The sequence below is a fragment of the Salvia hispanica genome, chromosome 3 (genome assembly GCF_029641045.1).
Source record: "Salvia hispanica isolate PSC_SH4W2 chromosome 3, Shi_PSC_v1, whole genome shotgun sequence".
Lineage (NCBI taxonomy): Eukaryota > Viridiplantae > Streptophyta > Magnoliopsida > Lamiales > Lamiaceae > Salvia > Salvia hispanica.
Window position 1 is genome coordinate 33,550,886 of NC_142694.1, and position 19,366 is coordinate 33,570,251.

At 37.6% G+C, this 19,366-nt stretch overlaps 4 protein-coding genes across 6 annotated transcripts; 3 read left to right on the forward strand and 1 right to left on the reverse strand.

Moving 5' to 3' along the window:
* Positions 1 to 3,138: 3,138 nt before the first annotated feature.
* On the forward strand, positions 3,139 to 6,179 carry LOC125213217 (SBP (S-ribonuclease binding protein) family protein). 2 transcript variants are annotated; one of them, XM_048113630.2, is made up of 4 exons: positions 3,139 to 3,390; positions 4,289 to 4,423; positions 5,135 to 5,496; positions 5,613 to 6,179. In XM_048113630.2, the coding sequence occupies exons 1-4, from the start codon at positions 3,342 to 3,344 to the stop codon at positions 6,126 to 6,128; spliced, it is 1,062 nt and encodes a 353-aa protein (XP_047969587.1). In that variant the 5' UTR covers positions 3,139 to 3,341; the 3' UTR covers positions 6,129 to 6,179. The 2 variants fall into 2 exon arrangements, with proteins under 2 accessions (XP_047969587.1, XP_047969588.1); XM_048113631.2 differs by having other exon boundaries at positions 3,139 to 3,339.
* Positions 6,180 to 6,756: 577 nt separating this feature from the next.
* Positions 6,757 to 8,583, reverse strand: LOC125213216 (F-box/LRR-repeat protein At3g03360-like). Its single transcript, XM_048113629.2, has one exon. It carries the CDS (start codon positions 8,455 to 8,457, stop codon positions 6,883 to 6,885), a length of 1,575 nt encoding a protein of 524 aa, XP_047969586.1. The 5' UTR covers positions 8,458 to 8,583; the 3' UTR covers positions 6,757 to 6,882.
* A 1,722-nt stretch (positions 8,584 to 10,305) lies between these two features.
* On the forward strand, positions 10,306 to 13,254 carry LOC125213219 (ADP-ribosylation factor 2). 2 transcript variants are annotated; one of them, XM_048113633.2, is made up of 7 exons: positions 10,306 to 10,444; positions 11,427 to 11,596; positions 11,742 to 11,812; positions 11,975 to 12,094; positions 12,467 to 12,585; positions 12,676 to 12,757; positions 13,044 to 13,254. In XM_048113633.2, exons 2-7 carry the CDS (start codon positions 11,449 to 11,451, stop codon positions 13,047 to 13,049), a joined length of 546 nt encoding a protein of 181 aa, XP_047969590.1. In that variant the 5' UTR covers positions 10,306 to 10,444; positions 11,427 to 11,448; the 3' UTR covers positions 13,050 to 13,254. The 2 variants fall into 2 exon arrangements, with proteins under 2 accessions (XP_047969590.1, XP_047969589.1); XM_048113632.2 differs by lacking the exon at positions 13,044 to 13,254 and having other exon boundaries at positions 12,676 to 12,784.
* Positions 13,255 to 14,695: 1,441 nt separating this feature from the next.
* Positions 14,696 to 19,078, forward strand: LOC125212096 (pantothenate kinase 1-like). The gene is made up of 10 exons (XM_048112143.2): positions 14,696 to 14,905; positions 15,283 to 15,492; positions 16,150 to 16,196; positions 16,640 to 16,756; positions 17,129 to 17,248; positions 17,489 to 17,583; positions 17,662 to 17,755; positions 17,993 to 18,124; positions 18,386 to 18,498; positions 18,574 to 19,078. The coding sequence occupies exons 1-10, from the start codon at positions 14,809 to 14,811 to the stop codon at positions 18,722 to 18,724; spliced, it is 1,176 nt and encodes a 391-aa protein (XP_047968100.1). The 5' UTR covers positions 14,696 to 14,808; the 3' UTR covers positions 18,725 to 19,078.
* The last annotated feature ends 288 nt before the right edge of the window (positions 19,079 to 19,366 follow it).

Genomic DNA, 19,366 nt, shown 5'->3' on the forward strand with positions numbered 1-19,366 from the left:
CTTTTTGAGTTCTATGGATTGGTTTAACAGCGACCAACGCCAGATGGACGATTTCGTGAACTCCCAGAACTGGCAAGTGCCGCCGACACCCGATCCAGATGCAACACCTAGTCCCGGGCTGCCTACCAATGTAGACATGGCATCGCCGGTTAGCACTGATGAGTACGATATCAGCGATATGGAGCCAACTCCACGGAGGGGCAAGGGCAAGGTTGCCGATGAGGATGGGCTGAAGAAGTACAGTCCGCAGGAGACAATGTGGCTGGCCAAGAACTACGTCGACGTCTCCGAGGACGCTGTGATCGGCAACCAGCAAAGCGGCAAAGCGTTCTGGCAGCGGATTGCGGATAAGTACAACGCTGGTCGACCCGAAGGCTCGTTCGAGCGTACTTACGTGAAGCTACGCAAGCATTGGGGTCGGGTGCAGAAGGAGATTAACAAGTGGAATGGCAAGTGGACTAACGTAGTCCGGATGTGGCCGAGCGGGCACAGCGAGATGGACCTTGTGGACAAGGCCAAGGCAGATTACTTCGCTGACGGGAAGAAGCACTTCAAGTACTTCGACGTTTGGAAGCTTGTCGAGAAGAGCCCGAAGTACACTGGTGGGCTGAAGCGGCGGCGAAGAGAACCAAAGTCGCCGCCGGACACTACACTTCAAGCGAAGGAGGTCCGCCAATCGACCTCAACGTGACAGACGATGACTTCTTCCTCTCATCTCCTGGTACTGGAAGCCGTCCGATGGGCACAAAGACGGCAAAGAGGAAAGCAAAAGGGAAGACAACTGCGAGCTACTCCGCTATGCCGCCGCCGCCACCCAATCCTTCCTTGGACAAGATATCAGACTCTATGTCAGATATGAGTATTACGTTGCGGATAGGCCAGCTGACGGAGTTGACATCGAGGGATACCTCGAGAATGTCGAAGTACGAGCTCGAATTGCACCGTGAGATGATCGAATACCTTCGCGCACAAATGAAGAAAAAGTAGTTCTTTTTTCTAGGATTTGTAATTTTCTTTTTTCTAGGTTTGGTAATTTTCTTTCTCTAGTATTGGTAATTTTTTTTTCTAGGATTTGTAATTTTCTTTTCCTATTTTCTGACTGAACAATGAATTTTCCCGGTTTTAATTGTTCAACGTATTCTATTTTACGATTAAAATATGTTGTGAAATGAATAGTTGTGGTCTGAGTTGTGGCCCGAGTTGTGGCCTGCGGTGTTAATGGAGTTGTGACCTGGAACCCCTAATTTGAGGGAATGATGACGTGGAGGAGACTTGCGGCCCAAATCCGGGCCAGGGTTATTCATGCTCTTAACCTACATCCCAAACATATCAATCCATAAGGTTGTTTATATTCATTGACAACGTATGTGCACGCGCGTGTGTATTATGTATATGTATAGACCTCGATAGGAATGCCGATTTGTTCAGCAAGAATCTTCATTATCTCGAGTCCCTTCTGGTAACTAGGCCTTCCTCATGAATAAAGAATTGTCATGTGTTTTGAGCAGCTAACAATGGTGGACATCATGCAATTTTATTTAAAATTTTAATTTTTAGTACATCACCTTTTTTTTTAGGTGAAGGCAATTAAGCCCATTAGTTCACAAATTAAGTGAGGCCATGGACCCATTGACCAAATAAATGAAATTAATCAAGTGAGGCCTAACCCATTAGCCCATCACCTTAAAAAAAATATGACATGGCCTGCGAATTAAATTCAAAACTCATAAACTAATGAAATCAATTTTTTGAGGCCGAAACACAGCCCCCCACACCCCCCAACCCCCCCCCCCCCCCCATTTGCCCAAAATATTAAATAAATAATAAAATATAATTACACAATTGTAGTTAAGTTGAGGATTTTTAATCTTGAAAACAACTAGCTATGGGCCTATCCTATGGAACATCCGAACACGTAAAGAGGGAAAATAAATGAGAAATAAATAGATTTGTCCGTAATAAGATAAGGCCGGTTCATTCATTTAATGGAGTAACTTAATTTTCCACCAAATAATTACTAATACCATCAAAATGAGTTAATAGTAAGAAATTACTATAATCAATATAAATCAAGAAATTAATTTTGTTACACTTTATTAAGAAAAAAAACTAATGAGGGCTGATTTTATTTTTCTCTTTGTTTCTCAATTTAGGATGTGACTCATTATTCTAATGACTTTACGTCCCAATTCATTTGCTCATTATCTTAGGCACGTTACCAAAAAAAAAATGAGGGCCAGAATTTTAAAAGGTAAGAAGATTCTAATTGGAAGTGATTAAGCTTTGAGACAACGAAACGCCATTAATCACGCCACATTAATATTTGATTGCAATAAAAGGTCCCCCAAAAAACCGTTGCGTATGACTTATTAATAAATACAGATTTTTTTTTCTTTTTTTTTTTTGTTGTTGTTGTTAATTTCAATTGAATAATAACGAAAGTGGGGTTAATGGTGGAGTCAATGGACAATTATCGTATGGATTAGCGATAAGCATCAAAATAAATATTATTAAGTGCAGTATTATATAAGAATACAGTCATTAATGAATGGCAGCCTCTCCTTTCAATTATTGTTATCAAACATCAACTATGATTATTTACCGTGCCATTAGTGCAGATTTTATGATCAACTTTTGAAATCAGCTCTAATAAATGGAAAAGATTTTATTATGAAAATCAATCTTGTACTCCGTTCATCCCGACTTATATAATGAATTTCATTGACATGAATATTAAGAAAAATATACTGGTTTAGTTAAAAAAAAGAATTATAGGAGTACTTAATTTCTGAAATGAATCTTGTACTCCTATCGATCCAACTTATATGATGAAGAAAATTGATTTAATTTATGAAATCAAATTTGTAGTCTCTTGTTCTCTTATGCGATGAATTACATTCTGACACAAGAATTATGAAAACTGTATTTATTAAAAAGATGAATTTATCAAAATGTAATAAATTTTTATAGATGATCAAAAATTAAAAGTAAGATTATTGGTTGTGAAGGGCTTAATAGTAGTAATAAAAAGTGGAAAAAAACAAGACGCGTATGTAAGCAAATAAAAACCAAAAAAAGAAGAGAAAAAAGGATGGGAGAAATGAGAATTGAATAATGAATAAAGGAGAAACCTGCCCCTCTCTCTCTCTCTCTTGTTTATTTCATGTGGGCCTCACTCGATTCGCTCTTCTTCATCTGCTGATTCCCTTTTCTGCTCTCTTCTGCGCGCTTTTATTTTGTTACAACAAACGCCTCCATCATCCCAACCAAACCCTCACCATTATTATATCTCTCACCGCACCACCATTTTTCTTCACTCGTACCCATTCTCTCCTTTAAGTATGTCTTTACAACTCTATTTCTTGGTTTTCATAACATTTATGATCCGAGGTCAATTCTATTTCTTAGTGAATAAAGATCTAATTTTTTTGATCATTTCCTATGCATGCCTTATTTTGCCCATGGAATAATATGCCTTTTACTGGATTTTTTCTTGTTGAGGATGAAAGATGTGTTGTTGCGCTTGATTGTCACTCTCTTATCTGATCAATCAATTTCTTGTATAAAGACATGAATTTTTATGATGATTTGTGTTCATTCAGAATTACTTTTAGGCTAAAGTGTTGGATGTGGAGCCAAATTGACTTCTTACTTTCATATTCGAAATTTCTAGTGTGTAATTTGGAGATCTCTCATTTTCTTGAGGCTGTTCCACGTTCCTTAAATAAAGGCACAAGTTTTTTTATATCATGTCTCCAACTACTGAATGTAGCAATATTCTTCCAAAGAAGCTAATGAGTTTTGTTGATAATTGTTCGTTTGAGTTAGATTTATTTCACCATAAGAGCTACAATTATGTGAAAATATCATGCATAGTCTCCAGTGTTACTTCTGCGTTGTGTTCAGGGAGTACTTAATACTTAGCTAAGTCCTTATCCTACCGAATCTCAGGTTTGCAATCTTTCTAGTCAGTATGTGTAATTGTGCTCTAGCAATTTCCGACTTAATAAACAAAAACAGAAGTAATTGTGCGAAACATCAAGTGTATGCTGTATTCCAAAAAGTCCTTTTGTCTCTCAGAGAGAGAAGAAGATAGACAAGATATGGCTGTTTATGTAATATTTTAGTTTTCATGATCCATTTTAAAAGGCCTGATGTATGAGCTTTTGTCAAACTTGTGTAATCAATGGGTCTCTAATACTTTCAAGTTTCAACAAACTATATTTGGCTCGAGCACAATCAATAGTTTGATCCTGTATTCGAGTTCATAACTGTGTTCCTCCTGCAGAAGCAAATCAGCTACACATACATTGTCTGGCAATGTTCAGAGGCAACAACAGCAACACTGCTGCCCCGTCTTTTCTTGAAAATCATCTTCAATACCCGGCAGATGTCCCAAATCAGCTGCAATTATGTGGAAACTGTGAGTTCTAACAGTTATCTATCATATCTGATATATATGGGTTTTACCCGCCATAATTGTGCTCTTTTAGTTTTCTTTGAAACGTGTTTTATAAATGCTCACTAGTCGCTACCATTGTTTTCTCTTTGATCATGCCTAAATATTTCCCACATGTGGTTATTGTTAGGCATCTGCAGTAGCATTTATTATTTGGTTGGGACTAGTGGTGGGGGTCGGAAAAATATTGAAGTGCATGTCCTAGCAATTCTGCATGTGCTGCTATTGTTTATACTACTTTATACCATGCTAACTGTCATGAACAAACATAACATGACATGTATTCGTGTTCTGTCTAAAATATATATCTGACCCTACATCATGACCTGTGCTTCCATTCTTTTGTTTATTTCGTTGGAAAAGTGAAGTGTCACATGCAATAATGATCCGATTTCCATTTAATGTTTTTCTCGTTTTAAACTTAGAGACGAGCTTAAAATTTTTGAATTCATCCATTTCTTAGTTCACATGTATTATGATCGATAGTCATTACCCCCAAAAAAGAGAAATAAAATATCCCTTTCCTTTGAAATTGTTGGTGATGACATTGGTATTGTAGTAAGAGTATACTGGTAAGTTGGATTAGCATCAAACGTCTAACGTTTTCTGTCTCGCATATTCTGGTGTGGGGCTAATGCATGTCCATTGATATATCTTGTTCGATTTGTGTTGCAGTACCTGTGGAATTTCATTCTGACCCTGTAAATTATCTTGGAAGTAACAGCGACACTCCATTCCTCCTGTCGAATAAATGTGGCAGGGATGCTGAAGCCATTCCGAGGCAGCAAAAATTTCCGTTTTCATTAAGCAATAAAACTTCAAATGATGAATCGGAGAGAAGAGCCAGCACGTTGAACCTAAATCCTGTGTCCACTGGTTTAAGACTCTCTTATGATGACGAGGAGCGGAACTCCTCTATCACTTCTGCAAGTGGAAGCCTGACAGCAGCATCCTCAGTTTTTCCTTATCTGAGCAATGACATCAAAAGTGAACTTGATCAGCAAAAGGAAGAACTCAACCACTTTATCAGAACTCAGGTATTTCTATTGTCCGTTCATGTGGGAAACTCGATAAAATGTGTAGTAGTAAAATGCTACTTGAGGCTGCAGTTGTCCAATGCACCCAGCTGACATATGTTCTTGAATCCGGACAGGAAGAAAATATGGTAAAAGGGGTCCAAGCCATGAGGCAGAGACACATGGCCTCTTTCGTGACTGCCCTGGAGAAACGAGTAAGCAGAAAGCTGCGCGAGAAAGACGTTGAGCTGGAGAGCGTAACCCGCAGAAACAAAGAACTGGTCGAGAGCATGAAGCAAGCAACGAGTGAAGCCCAGAACTGGTGCTATATGGCCAAGTACAACGAGTCAGTCGTGAATGTTCTGAAAACCAATCTCGAGCAAGCCATGCGGGGGTCAAACGCAGGCAAAGAAGGGCGTGGAGAGAGCGATGCGGATGATGCTGCGTCTTGCATTGATCCAAACAACTACCTCAGCGTCTCTGCTCCCGCGAAGAAAGACATCATCTGTAAAGCTTGCAAAGGCAAGGAGGTATCCGTTCTGCTAATGCCGTGTAGACATTTCTGTTTGTGTAGAGAGTGTCAAGCCTTTGCTACTGTTTGTCCTGTCTGTCAGATGATTACAACTGCTAGTTTCGAGGTCTATCTATCTTGAATATCAATTAAATATTTAACTTATCTTAATAGGAATACTCAGTTCTCTATATCCCCTGTTTGCCTGGCTTTACTGTGTAGTGTATACATATTTTTGTCATCTGAAAAATAGACCCTAGGGCCTAGGGCAATGAGAAACACTTGACTCTTGAGCATTTAAGTATTCATGTGCTTTTATAATGTGCATCCAAAAAAACATTGAAATATATATATTCTTGTTTTTTGTTGATTATATATTAGATTCATAATTTCTTAATTAAAAGAAATGGAGTGAGAACATCGGATTGTGGGAATTGTATGAATTCATAGGGTGTATATAAATAAAAAAAAATGAAATTTGAGAGTTACTCTTGGCTACTCTATCGACTTTCATTATCACTTACTTGCATGATTAACGCAACCGCTTAACATGTTTTGTATGGAGGACTGCAGTACAATTATTTAAGAGTTAAGACTCAATTTAAACATATCTTGACTAGGATTATGGATCATTATTTTTGCAATAAAACCTTTAGCTTGAGTAGATAGCTATAGTATCAAATTGGGTTAATAATTCATTGTGTTTCTGTCTTTTATGATTTATACTATACGTGATCTTATATGTGCTAATTTCCTGACGCGACATCAGATTCCATAAGGAAGAAAGTTGTAATTAATCGTACATGTAAACATCGCCAAGACTAGAATGATACATATATGATTTTGGGGGCAGAAAAATTAGTGAGTTGCGCCCAAAAAGCAATAGATATATGAATCTAAGTATTGTGATGCGTTTGATTTATGAGGAACTTCCTCCTCCTCCCGACATCTACATCCCCATTGCCATTGCCATTGTGATTGTAGCAAAAATGGTGCGTGAATCCATCAGATTCCACGTACAGATTCCTTAACCCAGGGAAGATCCACCGAATCCCATCTTCAAGCACCGCAAGATTCAGAATCCCGCTGCGCACGTGGACCTTGAGCTCCCTCAGCCCATGTAGCTGCGGCTGCAGCCGCTTCCGCATGTCGTGCGGTATGATCAAGTCTATGTTGTGTTCACACTTGATCCACAACTTCCTGCACCCCTCCAGCTTCCCGCACATCTCCCTCAGCTTCCCGTACCACCGGCTCGATATCTCCCCCGGGTCCATGTGCACCACCGCGTCCAGCTTGGGCGATGCCTCCACAGCTCCAAACGAGACCATGTGGCCCGAGTATTCTAGCGCAGTCAGCGACGGAGCCAGGATTTTGACGCTGTTCAGGTGCTTGCACTTGAACAGCACCAACATCCACAGTTTGGGTGAGTTGATGAACGCGTCTTTTAATCCCGAGCAGTGGGATAGAATCATCACCTCGAGCTTTGGGTTTTGCCGCACGATTTTCTCGAGGCCGTCGTCGGTGAGGCTGGTGGCGCGCTGCAGCCACAGGAATCGGAGATTCCGGCAGCTCGATACGTCGATTTTGTCGAGGCTGTGGCGCTTCCCTCTGAAGAGAAGCGATTCCAGATTCGGAGCGGCGATGGTTACGTTTGAGAGCGGCGAGCATTTTAGAACCACCGCCATTTTGAGATTCTCGCCGGAGATTCGGAGGTTTTTGAGGCCGCAGACGAGGGAGAGGCTGATTTTCTCAAGGAGAGGGCTTGTGGAGAGAATTCCTTCCAAAATGGAATCGCTCAAATGGACGTTCACCATTTCTAGGTTTTTGAGAAGCGGCAGAGAGATCGAAGCGGCGGAGACGCGGCGGAGATCGCAGAACACCAGATCTAGGGTCTGGATCGATCTCGCGGAGAACACGGCGGTGGGAAGCTCGTACGGCACTCTGAACGGCTGAAGAAACTCAGCGATCGCGATGAGATCCTTCATCTCGGCCGTCACGCTGAGCTCCTTGACGCTCTTCTCCAGCGCGAAGGCGATCCACTGATCAAGGTGAGGCGCGAGCTCCTCGAAGAAGCGGATCGAGACTCTGAATCGGTCGACGGTGAGGTCGTCGAAGAATCTGCGGCGGTGTTCGACGGCGCCGTCGACGAATCGGATGAAATTGAGGCGGCTGCGGTAGCGGTGGAGGAGGGGGAGGGGGCGGCCGTGGAATTCCCTCTCGTCGAAGTCGAAGGAATGGCAGGCGCACCAGATGTAGCGCCAGCGGCGGGAGAGGAACGCCGTCCGCCTGGCCTCGGTGGCGGGCAGGAGTGACACGATCTGGTGGCAGAGGGAGTCGGGGAGGGCGGAGAGTCTGTCTTCGCCATCCTCAGCTCCGCGCTTGGCCTCCAGGAGGGGCCGGGGAGGGGGAGAGTATGCGTTGACGACAAATTGGGAATATTTCTCCATTGCCGGAGAGGAAATATATATCATTTGCCGCCGCCGTGCATACTCCCGCCCTAGGAAATTATTTTCCGGCGATATTTGGTTGATGAATTTAAATGAATTGTTTCAAGGCGGGAATCTCTCTCACTTGGTGGTTTGCCTACCAACTAACTTTACCCCTTTTTTTTCGCATCCTTTCCTTTTTCATTTCATACAATAATATTTTTCTTATTTGTGTATATTGAAACTTTACTTTCTCCATTAATATTTTGGAACATTTTGTGAAATCATATATTCCCTTTGTTATGCGGTTGTGGAAGCGTTAAGATTAGGGGTGGGTCGATACGATATATCGTATCGAAAACGTTGCATCGTGTATCGTATTGAAAATATCGATGTGAAAGAATTTCATATTGTTATCGTATCGAACGTTTCGATATATCGAACTTTCGATATAAAAAAATTTCATATCGTTATTGTATCGATATTTCGATATATCGTACCGAAATTCGATATATCGTTAAATATCGATATATATCGAAATTTTCGATATATATATCGAAAATAAAATATCGATATATATCGAAAATATCGATATATCGAAAATTTTCGATATATATAGTATTTTCGATATAAAACGATATATCGCGATATAAGGAAATTCATATCGTTATCGTATCGAAAACTTATGATACGATATCGTATCGTATCGAAAATTACGATATATCGAAAATTTGATAATTTTTCGATATTTTTCAATACGATACGAGCGATATATCATTTTTTTGGTATTTTTCCCCAGCCCTAGTTAAGATAGAGTTAAGTGAGTTAATTAAATGAAGGATAAAGTAGGAAATGAAAAAGATAGAGAAATAAAACGAGAAGAGTAAAGTAAATGAGAAGAAATGTGTTGACTTTTAATGACTCTATTACGTGTGTGTATAATTCCATAATAATGTAGAAGAGAGTCCCATCTGCATTAATCTCTCTTACTTTAGTTTTTGTTTTACTTTAACTAATTTATTATGATTTTTTCAAAACAAGTGCGAAAAAAGAAATGTGTCACATGAAACGGGACAGAGGGAGTACTCAATTTCAATATCACTAATATCCATTTTTTCCAATTTGTTGATAAAAGGTTGTTGCGTACACAGTTGAGAGCGGGCACGTGCTTCACATGGTAAAACGACACTGCTGTTTTTGGCCAAACAGGGCCCAAGGTTGGAAGTGTAGAATGAAGATGCCAGTTATGGAGCTTTCGTAATGGATCGTTTGGTAAGTCTAGAATCTTCTACACACGTCCTGTTTGAGCCATTTTTCTTTATAGTTATTGAAAGCCCATAACCATACAGGTTGGTCCGAAACAAGCACGTGAGATGTGGTTTTTGGCAAGGTTCTATGATGCTACCGAAGAAGATAAAATGAGCTTGTCAATACCGTTATTTCTATAATTTTGATTTTTATGTATGTCACGTTCATTGAAGCGTGCTTAGATATGGAGGGGAGACCAACCAAACTCATAAGTTAATGTGTTTGTAGCTGAAGAAGTTGGTAGAGAAGACAAATGAATCAAGTGTTTGAATTAGAATAAAAATAATAAATGACAATTAATGAAAAATGACGTGACAAGATCCTATTGGTATGGCTGGGTCAACCCAGAATTTCCAGGGGTTTGGATGCATAACAGGAATGCTGTTCCATACCCCCTATTATTTTATTTTTAAATTATAATATTAAAATATTATTTTTTATTTTATCATGAAATAAGTAGACATGTGTGTATAATTAGCATAGTCCCTGCCGTGCCCAATATCCATAAGTACTGTAATTGCTAAAAGGTCAACGTTGTTATATTTGGGAGGACCCGGTGGCATTATAGTAATTTCATTTGAAGATCGGTATAAATATCCGATGGCCGATAATTTCTCATCAGAAAAGAAGAATCGAAAGTTTAAAAACTGTCGCGTTGTTCTGAAGCAGCTCCCTAATTCTCCGCGTACACTCTCTACCACCTCCCCAGATCTATCGTTTTCTGGTATGTAAATGCTTGAGATCGGCTGCCAATTCGTAGATCTGATTCAGCTCCAATTTCTTAAGCTTCCGGACTTGTTTTTTTCGCTTGAATTTATTATGTGACAATGGAAATCTGATCTGAATTCTGAGGTTTCTCTTATTTGTTTTGTTATATCTGAGTTTTACATCACATTTCCTATGCAATTAGAATTTATGTTTAGTTTTTATTTTCATTCCTGAAAGCACAGTTGATTTCTGCTTTCGTATCACTTGCGATGCCTGATCTGGAAGGTCTACTAATCTAATGATGTCGATCTGAAACTCATTATTTTGGAATGTATTTGGAATCGGTTTTGATATTTGTTTTGTTCTTTGGAAAACCTTTTTGATTGCATAGTTCTCCATTTTTAGATCGTGACATAATAAATTGTCTGAGCGGTTGCATGCTGATAATTTTCGGTTCAGAAAGTGAAATTTCAGAATGTTCTGTATTGTTTTCGCTTAGTTAGATTTATCATTTTATAGATGCGGATCATATTGCTGCCTGTTAGGTGTCATTTGATGAGAACTACTACAATTTAAATAACAGTAATCGACTAATCGTTAGTGAACCTGTTCCATGCTTGTTAGAGGTCTAGAATGCCATTTATGTGAGAATCTTCAGATTAGAACGACTTACTAGATAAATTTTAGTATATGTTTAAAATCATGAGGTATTGGGAAAATATTTATATTCATGTAATTTGTAAATTTTTCAGGCTGTTCTCAATAATGATTGTTGTTTACACTTTACATGTACAGTCTTGTTTTCAGAGTTCATTCTATATATATTAGCATATGGTTGATGGACCTATTCTTAATTCCATATATGTGTGTTAACTTAAATTGGTATGCATATATAAATGTCAAGGGGTAAATACTGGTGGAAATATTGCTTCGCACATAAACATCATGATTGTATGTGTATATATTTGAATCTCTATCTCCATTCTGATGATATGCAGGGACCTAAGTAGAAAAAAAGAAATGGGGCTGACTTTCACAAAGCTGTTTAGCCGGCTTTTTGCTAAGAAGGAGATGCGAATTTTGATGGTTGGTCTTGATGCTGCTGGTAAGACCACCATCCTGTACAAGCTCAAGCTCGGAGAGATTGTCACCACCATCCCAACCATTGGTATGCTGCAACATCATTAACCTTTTGTTCCTGTTCATACACCTTTTTTTATAGAAGACATATAAATGAATGTCTAGCTATTTCTCGGAATTTGCATCAACATTTTCTGGTTTTCATTGCTTTGGGTTTAACTTTAACTGTGTAGGTTTCAATGTGGAGACTGTTGAATACAAGAACATTAGCTTCACTGTGTGGGATGTTGGGGGTCAGGACAAGGTGGGACTTGCTTTTTTAAAATTTCATTTGCTCTTTTTTTTTTCCCCCCCCTTGAAGTAAATACATACGAGCATCTTAATTGCTTATTTTTGTATCAGTAAGATGATAGAATTTTCATTGAAGCTGTACGCTCATAGTTACTTGTTTTCTACTTTCGTTCAGATCCGCCCATTGTGGAGGCACTACTTCCAAAACACACAGGGTCTCATTTTTGTGGTGGACAGCAATGACAGGGACCGTGTTGTGGAGGCAAGGGATGAATTGCATAGGATGTTAAATGAGGTAAGAGAATTATCATTGAAGCTGCATTGCATTGGTCCATCAAAATCAACATATGTCTAGGATCATTGGTGTATAGCATTTTAATAATAGATAGTATAATAGATGGAATGATCTAACTAATCATACGCCCCTCTTTGAGTAGACCGATGAATAGCTGCTTAAGCTAATATCTTATCATTGGCTTAGTTACAAAGCCAATGGTAAATTAAGGCATTTTGATTAGATTGTTGCATTCTATCAACTGGCCTCCAAGCAGCCGTGAACATATTTGTTCAAATGAATACATTGTCTCCCTGCAACTGGTTTCTGCAGAATAAACATTGTTTGAGGATGAAACACTGATAATATTCTTATTTTGTTTTTTTCTTACAGGATGAGCTGAGGGACGCTGTGCTACTTGTATTTGCAAACAAGCAAGATCTTCCCAATGCGATGAATGCTGCCGAAATTACTGACAAGCTCGGCCTGCACTCACTGAGACAGCGTCACTGGTAACTATTTTTGTTTGTGTAAACTGTAGCAATCCCAAATGCATTTGAATCTATTTGTTGTAAATTTTACCCAACACGTATTGCCTTCAGGTACATCCAGAGCACCTGTGCTACCTCCGGGGAGGGGCTCTACGAGGGGCTGGATTGGCTCTCTAACAATATAGCTAACAAGGTAAGTTCTTGAGATACATGTAAACTACTACTCCTTCCGTACCACTCTAAGTTACACATTTTTCTTTTTGGGATGTCCCACACTAAATGACATATTTCTAAAAATAGAAATATCACTCTCAGCTACTTTTTCCTTCTTTCTTTATTCTTTCCACTTAACTCATAAAACAACACTACATTAAATCTCGTGCTGAAAAAGAAATGCTCCACTTAGAGTGGGACGGATGGAGTAGTATTTTGTTCATACTTTATTCGATCAATTTTTGAATCTGAATCTGTTGTTACAGGCTTAAATGTTGTTCGGAGTTGCTTGGATAATGCGTTCAGCTGTGTTCTCATAGCCTTTGTACCAGTCTGTGTGTTGAATGATTTCGTTTCAGAAATTTTGGAAGTTCTTTTAGCACTTCCAAAAATGAAATTGTTTCATATGTTTACGGTACATCAGTTCTACATGTAATGCTATATTCATTCATAAAAGCTAATTATCTGTTTGCCCAATTGCATTTTTCTGTTTCTTTGCGGTGCATTATCTCATTTTTATTTTGTTGCGTGGCTTGAATTATCTGTTAGTTAATTGAAATCAATTAGTTATATTTTCATTATTATGCTAGAGTACGTTACTGTGGATGGGTTTAGTAATTGCTATACACTGCTTCTCGAATATATCGAAATATGTCTAATAAACATTTGAAGTCGATAATATCATGCTACTACTTCATATATTGTGTTCAAAGTTTCGGACAGCCTCACCTTAACATCGATACGCTTTTTCTATAAATTTTCACTAGTTTATATATTCCCTTTGTCCCGCTTAAGATGACACGATTTTCTTTTTAGTTTGTCTAAACTAAAATGACACATTTCTTTTTTTTATACCTTTCTCTCTCCAATTAATACACTCAACCACTTAAAATATTCATCTTTCTTTATCTTTCTACTTTAATACTTACACTCACCTTCTCTCTCTCTAATTTAACACTTTAACCAACAACTCATAAAATCCGGGGCCGGCTAAGTAATGTGTCATCTTAGTCGGGACAAAGGGACCGAGACTGAGGGAGTAGTAGATTTGTATGATTTCTATATTGATATTGGGAATTTTGCCTTTTTACATCAAATTAGATTGAGTTTGAAGTTTTATGGGAAGAACAATCTGTCCTACACATGAAAATTGAATGCAATAAAAAAATTATGAAGGGGAAGACCAAATACTCCCTCCGTCCCCCATTAGGAGTCATTTTTTTCCATTTCGGTCCGTCCCCAATTAAGAGTCACACTTCATTTTTACCATAAATAGTAGTAGGTCTCACATTCCACTAATTCACTTCACTCACATTTTATTATAAAACCAATATAAAAAAGTGGGTCTCACATTCCACTAACTTTTTCAACCAACTTTTCTTTATATTTCTTAAAACCAGTGCTCGGTCAAACCATGACTTCTAATGGGGGACGCAGGGAGTATAATTTTAAAAGAGACTTATTAATTTGAATAAACTCATAAAGAATAACTAAGTACTTCAAATAAAATGACATTTACAATTTATTTTTATGTAAAGAGATTTACTATATTTATTTTAATATAAAATTGATAAAATTAGAGCTAGTAAAAAAAATAACAATTAAAAAAAATTTATGGGAAAACTATCTAAATGGGTGATAAATGAAAAACTTACTCCTTATAAATAGACAAGACTAATTATTTTCTGTGAACATAGGTAGGGGGATAGATAACTTTTATCCTATCTTGTGTACGAAATTAAGTATAGAATTAAAAAATTGTGGCTTTTAAACAAGTCAATATTCACATGCCCATTATTTAATTTTATCCAATCCCAAAAAGGTCACATTTTTACATTTATGAATTCCAATTAGGGGTTAATTCCGCCATAATAAATAAATAAAATTATAAAATTGGAATATTGGATGTGAATAGGTGGGTTTGACTGAGCAGCCATAGTTGACAATCTCACTTGTTTTCTCTGCATAAATCATGTAGTCGCTACCCGGAGACTCCGCCGAATCGAATTTCGTGATTCTTTCGTCAACGGAATGGAGACTGTTGGAACTCATGTTGCCATTTCGGGAGAGACGGAATTGAAGTCCAGTGATCGTGATCGTGTTTCGCATCTCTCTCTTGATATAGGAGGTCATCGCTTCTTTAATTGCTGGATCCCTTCGTATGCAATTGCAATCGAAAAACTGTTGCTTTTGTTTGATTTCTGACTGCGATTACCCTTTTCCCATTTTCAATTGTGATTTACTATATGAAAATGCCCGTAAAAAAGCAATCTTTGTTCTTACTACAAGTTAGTTATGAGGAATGTTAATTCAACTTTGTTGTTTCCTAATCGAATTTTACAACTTGGATTCAAGATCATTTATCATTCTGCTTGATATAGTTTTACTTCATTTATTGATAATTTCCAACTTTGTAAAGCTCTACCCTCGGTCATCCAAAGTTTGAAAATAGTGAGTTGATGAACCAATCAAGATTTTGCATTGATCTTCCTTTATAATCTGTAGGTTCTCTAATTAAGATGGTTTACTTCTCAAGTGGCAGTAGCTCCTCTTCCTCCTCCTCCGATGATGATGATAAACACAGCTATTTAAAGGATGGAATTAACACATCCAATCATGATGGCTCCAGGGGGAAACTTCACTTTCTCAAGTTTGAAACCAGCAAAATCAGCGAATGCATCAAGTTTATATCTTCCAAGCACCTTCAACACTATGGTAAGTTTACACTTTTCTATGGTGATGATCAATATATCAAGACATTGGAAATATGCACTTAAGTAGTATTTGTCATGTGTCTTGTCTACAAACGGTTCCTTTTTACCTCCAATATTGTAGCTTCGAATATTGTCCTGCTATACTCTGCCTGTGATGGGAATAGATTGTGATTGAGGCTAATATATATTACTTCTATTTTCCCATTATACTCCAAGAACCTGGAAGAATAATCATCCTATTCTCACATTAAATATGAAAAGGAAAATATTTTAATGATTTAGATCGCATGGTTATGCATTATGTTTACTGGTTGGTACCTATTGAAAAGCTGTATGAGATGCTAAATTTACATCTAGATTATGTATAATCTTTATATGGAGTTATCGATTAACTATGTGATCGTGCATGTTCACTTGTTTTGAGCATGCAAATGTGTGTGGTGCATATTGAAAACCTGTATGAGATGCAAGATGTAATGCAACATCAAGATTATGAGCAACCGTAATCTGGTATTATTAACCCATTCGATTATCATGCATGTTTAGCTGAACTATTTTTATTTCTGCATATTTATGCCTTCTTACTTCTTAGAGGCTCTGTGAATCCTGTGTAGTAGTGTTACATATATCTGCCTTCTTAGAGGCTCTGTGAATTCAGGTGATCAGGATGATAAGGACCTTGCCAGTGACGAAAATATTGTTAAGGTAATATTTTGATTTATGTCAGAGTACATGATTAGATGACGTCCTTTGTCATTGCCTTGTCCTGAAACCGAGAAGTTTTCTTCTAGTTCGTTTCAGATATTTTATGAGTTGTTGATTTCTGAAGTAGTTTTTGATTTGTGATTAAAAACAAGTGAATTTGATATCAATAGTAAGTAATAAATATGGAAATCGCTTCTCCATGCTGCCAATAATTTTCTGCCAGTCATATGTTTTCCCCTTTCTGCTAATAATAGTGGAAAAGGATCTGACTATCTTTTCATCGTAGACCGAACCTGGAGGATGTTTCCTTTTCCTTTCTTCGTTGATTCATTTGACCATGTAATGTGTACACACCAGATTGGTTTCAAGTCAATTATAAAATATTGTCTTCACACACACAAATAATATATAAATTGATAATCTGATTGATTATGTTTCTGAAGGCCACAGGTGGCGGGGCATTTAAATTTGCCGATTTATTTAAAGAAAAGCTAGGTATCGTTCTGGACAAGGTTGACGAAATGAGTTGCCTTGTTGCTGGAGCTAATTTCCTACTTAAGGTATAGACCATTTAATGCATAAAATTTGGAATTTACTTCATTATTATCTCTGGATGACTCTTTGCTGCAGTTCGCATTTTTTTCATTTTCCGCCGATATTTTTCTTTGAGTGATACTGTTTGTGTTCTCCATTTAGGTAACAAACCAAATTGACAATATTATGTCCTTTAGTAAGGAATAAGTATAAATGATTATTAAGGAGTTATCATATTCTATTACACTCCAGTTATCAGCTTAAGACGACAATTTCTACAAACACTTCAAGCTCCTTTATTTGCTGTCTATTTTGTTTTCTTTCCTGTAGGTGTGTGTGCTATGCTTCTATATTAATTACGCTTGATATGAATTTCATATTTCACTTATATTGGTTAGGCAGTGAACCATGAAGCATTTACCTATACAGATGGCCAGAAGGACTATGTCCAGATTAACCACAAAGATCTGTACCCTTATCTCCTAGTCAATGTGGGGTCTGGAGTCAGCATGATCAAGGTAATCTTTTCCTGTTTCACTCTATCTTGGTATTTTCTCTCTTTTCATTTTCTAGAATAAGGTTTTCTATATAAGACATTTAGTTATACGAAACTTATCGATATGGTACTGCTCGTCAATGTTATCTTTTGATTGTTTACCAGACATTTTTATTGCATGTTTTGCGTGTATGAGAATATGAAAGGATTTAGTTCCTTCTTGTAACTATTTATGTTGTCTTTCCCTTCCATATATATTTAGGTAGATGGTGACAACGATTTTGAGCGAGTGAGTGGAACAAGTGTTGGTGGCGGCACATTCTGGGGTCTGGGAAGACTTTTAACCAAGTGCCAAAGGTTGCTCTTAGATCCTTCATTGTAGTGCAATGTACGGTCTCCCATAATTCGCTTCATGATCTTATATGGTTTTCACAGTTTCGATGAGTTGTTAGAACTGAGTCGCCAAGGAAACAACAGAGTGATAGACATGCTTGTTGGAGACATATACGGTGGAATGGATTACTCAAAGGTATATTTCCTTGAGTGCATGTCCTAATCTCCTTGATGTCCTTTATACCACTATGTGTTTCACTCAGTGTCTGGAAATCCCCCCTCAATACGAAAAATAGATTTAGGGTTCGCTGTGATAGGTATTTGAAGTGAGAGATATTGCATCCTCTCTTGTTAGGGAGAATCTTGTAGTCACATGAGTGGTCAGGTAGCACCGACTACTATAATGGTATGATAATATCTACTTCTATTTCAGATTGGTCTTACGTCAACGGCAATTGCTTCTAGCTTTGGCAAGGCAATATCAGAGAAGAAAGAACTTGATGATTACAGACCCGAGGATGTAGCAAGGTCCCTACTAAGAATGATCTCAAACAATATCGGACAGGTCAGTGAAATGAAAAGGGGAAATCTTTACATCATGAAATATATGTGAGTAATCTACAAACAAACAAAAACATTAAGAGTCAGTGTTACTTACTGTTGGGTCATAGCTAAAACTTGGTAAGACACACTTAAGCACATAACGAGTTTAAGCTGTTGGAAAAAACATTCAAATTGCAATGCTGGAGTTTAGGAAATCATCTGCTTACCATGTCATGTTGATTCTATATTTCTATAAACTGTTCCCTTCATCTGCTAATGTCAGATCGCTTACTTGAACGCATTACGTTTCGGATTGAAGAGGATATTTTTTGGAGGATTTTTCATTCGAGGACATGCATACACAATGGATACAATTTCTGTTGCAGTTAATTTTTGGTAATGAGCTGCTTCTCTAGGAATTTGAATCTGTATGCTATTTTAATGGTGTTTGAAACAAGCATACTTTTTCAGGTCAAAAGGTGAAGCAAAAGCTCTATTTTTGAGGCATGAAGGGTTTCTTGGGGCATTGGGAGCTTTCATGAACTATGAGAAAAATGGATTTACAGAGATCACTCATCAATTTATGGAACAATCCTGCGAAAACTCGAACCTAACCCCATAATATATACAGTAGTAGGTTTTAACATACAGATGCTTGAGATCACCAGGGGTAGTAGTTTACATTAATTTTTCTTTCAAATTAATCAATATGATGGCTTCCCCTTCCCCTTTCTTGTTGTTGTAATATTTTTTCCTATGAATTTGTATGCAAAAAGGTTACTATACCCTTAATTTGAACTTTGTTGAAGAGGTGTATTATTATATGTAATTTTTGGGTATATGGATAATTTGATTTAGCAGTATCAGTAGAAAGCAAACTGAGCTATTTTCACTGGTATTGAATATAGTATTGTTTGTTCCCATTTTGTAATACTCACTATGTATTTAAAGTCTGAATGTAATCTTATTTGAGTCATTGATTTTTTGTGGGGTGTTTCCATTTGATTTGATTGAGTAGTTGAGAAGCAAAGTGGAGAGCATGTTAGTTTTGGCCTTTGTATGTTATGCTTTCATGGGTAATAAGTAATAACCAAGTTGGGGGCCCTTGCTGTCTTGATTAAGCTTGTATCCATTTCTCACCTAATAAATTATTCCGCAAATCTTGTGTTCTTGATTTTCTTTTATTTTATTTTCAAGGTTGAAATTCATGAGAAAGGTCCAATTGCAAACACTAGAAAGTTATGCACGTACTGTTTCAACAATT

What these genes read in the sequence shown, in the direction of transcription:
- LOC125213216 (XM_048113629.2), bottom strand. Translation starts at nt 8,457, where the DNA reads ATGATATATATTTCCTCTCCGGCAATGGAGAAATATTCCCAATTTGTC.
- LOC125213217 (XM_048113630.2), top strand. Translation starts at nt 3,342, where the DNA reads ATGTCTTTACAACTCTATTTCTTGGTTTTCATAACATTTATGATCCGA. An exon ending in GCTGCAATTATGTGGAAACT is followed by an intron (nt 4,424 to 5,134) that starts GTGAGTTCTAAC and finishes TTTGTGTTGCAG; the next exon opens with TACCTGTGGAATTTCATTCT. An exon ending in ACCACTTTATCAGAACTCAG is followed by an intron (nt 5,497 to 5,612) that starts GTATTTCTATTG and finishes GAATCCGGACAG; the next exon opens with GAAGAAAATATGGTAAAAGG.
- LOC125213219 (XM_048113632.2), top strand. Translation starts at nt 11,449, where the DNA reads ATGGGGCTGACTTTCACAAAGCTGTTTAGCCGGCTTTTTGCTAAGAAG. An exon ending in CACCACCATCCCAACCATTG is followed by an intron (nt 11,597 to 11,741) that starts GTATGCTGCAAC and finishes TTAACTGTGTAG; the next exon opens with GTTTCAATGTGGAGACTGTT. An exon ending in TGCATAGGATGTTAAATGAG is followed by an intron (nt 12,095 to 12,466) that starts GTAAGAGAATTA and finishes TTTTTCTTACAG; the next exon opens with GATGAGCTGAGGGACGCTGT.
- LOC125212096 (XM_048112143.2), top strand. Translation starts at nt 14,809, where the DNA reads ATGGAGACTGTTGGAACTCATGTTGCCATTTCGGGAGAGACGGAATTG. An exon ending in CAAGCACCTTCAACACTATG is followed by an intron (nt 15,493 to 16,149) that starts GTAAGTTTACAC and finishes CTGTGAATTCAG; the next exon opens with GTGATCAGGATGATAAGGAC. An exon ending in GTGACGAAAATATTGTTAAG is followed by an intron (nt 16,197 to 16,639) that starts GTAATATTTTGA and finishes ATGTTTCTGAAG; the next exon opens with GCCACAGGTGGCGGGGCATT.